General features: G+C 42.6%; 1 protein-coding gene across 1 annotated transcript; it reads left to right on the forward strand.

Moving 5' to 3' along the window:
- The first annotated feature begins 2,140 nt into the window (after window positions 1-2,140).
- LOC116533184 (ubiquitin-like-conjugating enzyme ATG3) lies at window positions 2,141-3,495 on the forward strand. The gene is made up of 3 exons (XM_032252810.1): window positions 2,141-2,238; window positions 2,302-2,393; window positions 2,560-3,495. The coding sequence occupies exons 1-3, from the start codon at window positions 2,167-2,169 to the stop codon at window positions 3,338-3,340; spliced, it is 945 nt and encodes a 314-aa protein (XP_032108701.1). The 5' UTR covers window positions 2,141-2,166; the 3' UTR covers window positions 3,341-3,495.
- The last annotated feature ends 953 nt before the right edge of the window (window positions 3,496-4,448 follow it).

The raw sequence follows: 4,448 nt of genomic DNA on the forward strand, positions 1-4,448 counted from the left end.
ATAGCCAAGCATGGCTAATCTAAGTAGCAGGTTCTTGGGCGCTGCTCTTATAGATTGACAACTTTCTTTCCAAAATTGAGAAAAAGAACAATTATTTGAGCATCCAGATCCTGCAGTGCTTCTGCACTCAACATATTATATTGTCCTTTGAAAATCTCATCTCCACTTAGGGACAATTGGAGTTAGCAGTAGTCCATGGTTGTAGCCTGTTACAAATGACTGCACAGCAGGTGAGCAGCAGGCAAGCAAGCAAAGCTTCATCTGTATTTAGAGCTGCTCCCCACTGCTCACATTGTCACCTGAGTTCCACCTCCTGTCACATCAGAAACAGCATTAGATTCTCATAGGAGCACAAAGTCTACTGAGAACAGTGCATGGGAGGGATCTAGGTTGTGCACACCTCATGACAATCTAATGCCTGATGATCTGTCACTGTCTCTCATCACCCCCAGCTGAGACCATCTGGCTGCAGGAAAACAAGCTCAGGGCTCCCACTGATTCACTGATTCTACGTGATGATGAGTTGTATAATTATTTCATTGTACATTACAATGTAATAATAATAGAATAAAGTACACAATAAATATAATGTGCTTGAATCATCCCAAAACCATCCCCTCACCCCAAGCCCATGGAAAAACTGTCTTCCATGAAGCCAGTCCCTGGTGTCAAAAAGGTTGGGGACTGCTGCCCCAGGTGGTTCAGTATCAGTCATAGCTTCTATTCCATCCAGAAAACTGCAGGGAAGATGCGAATCCGGGTATCTTCAGCAGGATGGCTGGCAGGTGCCTAAAAGGAAAAGGCTGCTGCTGCTTCCCTGACTTTCAAAGTTCAGAGTTACAGCTTTAATTTCTAGACAGGTCTAGACAGTTCTATAGCCACTCACTGTTGCAGGTGTTACTACATAGGACTGGAATTATGCCAAGAGGTAGGAATACTCCATGCCCAAGGCCAAAAGAGGCCAGGCTACATGGGGCAGGAAGTGGGGAAAGGCAGCAAACTCCTAGCTCACACTAGACATTGAAAAGTACAGATTGCAAAGTCAGCTGGACATGAAGGCTCTAACATAGGCTGTGCTTCTGTACAAGATGGAGGCTGAAGGTGATAAGAACTTTTCATCTGTTGGTTCTCATACCATCGCATGCATGGCAATTACTTGTCTGTATCCCTGCTAAAATATATCAAGGGCAGGGAATGAATCAGTTTGCTTCACCAGCACATCCTCAATACATAGGATAGTACCCACTAAATGGTAGGTGCACAAAACATTTTTAGAATATCAGATATCAAACAACACTTGACTTAGTGTGTGTTCTGGACAGTATTCATTCATCCTAGAAATATGTATTAAATGGCCTTCTGTATACATTCTAATGAGGCAGGCCAGACTCTGTCTCCAAGATTGCACTGCAAATCAAGTCATCCAGGCTTTAAATTAGTGGGCTCAGCTTTGAGACGCAGAGAGGGAGAGGGAAGAGAGATCCTTCAGCTCATGGGCAGGGAAGGTGGTAACACAAGCAGGAAGGAAGACAATAGGGGCTGTGCACCCAGGGGAGCAGCACAGTCCTAGGATAGCCTCTGCCTGCTCCTTGCTTTAGTTTTCTGCCTGGGTCTGCATGTGGAAAGACAGTGGTCAACAGGTATGCTGTTTCTCCAGTGAGGTGGGGCTCCACAGGTGTTTCGATTTCTTGATTGCAGCTCCAACAGAGAGCTGGGTCCTTGGGAAGTTCTGGCAGTCCTGAAAGTTGATTCCTTCTGGTTACTGGACGAGGTCTGTGGCAAGGAGACAGAGTACCTTTATTGTCCTTGGCCTCATGGGTGAAGGCCCCCGTCAGGGAGGACCACACCAACTCTAGCACTGCAAGGCTTTGATTTACTCTCATGTCATCATTTATTGGCTAGTGGCCTTAAGAGAACCTCTGAATCTCTTCTCTGAGACTCCTTTCTTCATCTATCCAATGGGGAGAGTGGTTTCTGCTCTTTCTTGCCTCCAAAACTTCTTAAGGATAAAAAGACCCATGGAGATTTTAGATAAAAATAAGATATAGCCGCCGGCAAGGTGCTGATGTGAGTCGGCAGCAGTGGGGACATTTTCTGACTCCCCGGCACCTGACCCAGCTCCCCTTTCCATCCCATCGCGGGGCCGGTCACTACTCTGGCCCCAGGATGCAGAATGTGATTAACACGGTGAAGGGAAAGGCACTGGAAGTGGCTGAGTACCTGACCCCGGTCCTCAAGGTAAACTTCTAGAACTGCCTTCAAATTTTTCTTTTATAACTCTTTTGGAGTAAGTCTTTTGTTGAATCAAAGTTTAAGGAAACAGGTGTAATCACCCCAGAAGAGTTTGTGGCAGCTGGAGATCACTTAGTCCACCACTGTCCAACATGGCAATGAACTTTGGGTGTTGCTGTGACATTGTTGAATCTGAGACTTGGGACTAGTCAAAAGAAGCCTAGAAGGCTGTCAAATAATATTTGGGCATTTCCTGACTTTACCTTGTGCACAGATGTATGGTTTGAACTTTAGACTGAAGCTCGAAAAGGCAGCAGAACTCCAAATGGCTACAGGGGAAGAATTGAAAGTGAAGGCATACCTACCAACAGGCAAACAATTTTTGGTAACCAAAAATGTGCCGTGCTATAAGCGGTGCAAACAGACGGAATATTCAGATGAATTGGAAGCTATCATTGAAGAAGATGATGGTGATGGTGGATGGGTAGATACTTATCACAACACAGGTATTACAGGAATAACTGAAGCAGTTAAAGAGATCACACTGGAAAACAAGGACACTATAAAGCTTCAAGATTGCTCAGCACTATGTGAAGAGGAAGAAGAGGAAGATGAAGGAGAAGCTGCTGATATGGAAGAATATGAAGAGAGTGGATTGTTGGAAACAGATGAGGCTACCCTAGATACAAGGAAAATAGTAGAAGCTTATAAAGCCAAAACTGATGCTGGCAGTGAAGATGCCATTTTGCAAACTAGAACTTACGACCTTTACATCACTTATGATAAATATTACCAGACTCCACGATTATGGTTATTTGGCTATGATGAGCAATGGCAGCCTTTAACAGTTGAACACATGTATGAAGACATCAGTCAAGATTATGTGAAGAAAACAGTGACCATTGAAAATCACCCTCATCTCCCACCACCTCCCATGTGTTCAGTTCACCCATGCAGGCATGCTGAGGTGATGAAGAAAATCATTGAGACTGTTGCAGAAGGAGGGGGAGAACTTGGAGTTCATATGTATCTTCTTATTTTCTTGAAATTTGTACAAGCTGTCATTCCAACAATAGAATATGACTACACAAGACACTTCACAATGTAATGAAGAGAGCATCAAATCTATCCTAATTATTGGTTCTGATTTTTAAAAAATTAACCCATAGATGTGACCATTAACCATATTCATCAATATATACAGTTTCTCTAATAAAGGGACTTACATGTTTATGCATTAAATAAAAATATGTTCCACTACCAGCCTTATTTAATAAAAATCAATGTAAAGAAAAAAAAAGATATAACATGATAGGTAAAGGAGATAATTATGTGCACAAAATCATTTTCTTCCCTGTTTCCTTCTCAAAATGAACTTGGTGTTGAAAATGGTAGGGGTGGTGGTGAGTAACTATAAACTTGAAAGAATATGATTGATTCTTTTATGTATTCATTCAGCAAATTATTAGGTTCTTACTATGTTAATATATCTGTCCTGTAATTTCTTTAACAGGACCTCTTCCTCCTGATGTTTTATGAAACTTTATTGTCACTCATGTCATTTTCCTGAGTGAGGCACTCAATGGAATGGCCCAATTTGTATAAAATCACTTATCAGGAGTGACATAGATCAGGAATTTGTAACTTCACTAGTAAAATGGGTACCAAAGTGAGCAGCCATCATTTCTTCTTCTTTCTGCTCTATCAATTTAATCTTAAAACTATGAGTTGTGGCCGGGAGTGGTGGCTCACGCCTGTAATCCCAGCACTTTGGGAAACTGAGGCAGGCGGATCATGAGGTCAAGAGATCGAGACCATCCAGGCCAACATGGTGAAACCCCATCTCTACTAAAAAAAATACAAAAAATTAGCTGAGCATGGTGGTGCACGCCTATAGTTCCAGCTACTCAGGAGGCTGAGGCAGGAAAATTTCTTGAACCTGGGAGGCAAAGGTTGCAGTGAGCCAAAATCATGCCACTGCATGCCAGCCTGGTGTCTCAAAAAAAAAAAAAGCAACTATGAGGTTGCTACCTATGGATTTGAATGAAATAAAGCATTTAATTAAAATATATATATATAAGCATATATAACTGACCTTTTACAGCAGTGGTTCTCAAAGTGTGATCCCAGGACCGGCAGCATCAGTATCACCTGAGCACTTGCTAGAAATGCAGATTCTCAGGCCATCCCAAACGTGCCAACTCAGATTCTGGGAC

Source organism: Sapajus apella, unplaced genomic scaffold, assembly GCF_009761245.1.
Source record: "Sapajus apella isolate SASKATOON/1434 unplaced genomic scaffold, GSC_monkey_1.0 scaffold80, whole genome shotgun sequence".
In the NCBI taxonomy this organism is placed as follows: domain Eukaryota; kingdom Metazoa; phylum Chordata; class Mammalia; order Primates; family Cebidae; genus Sapajus; species Sapajus apella.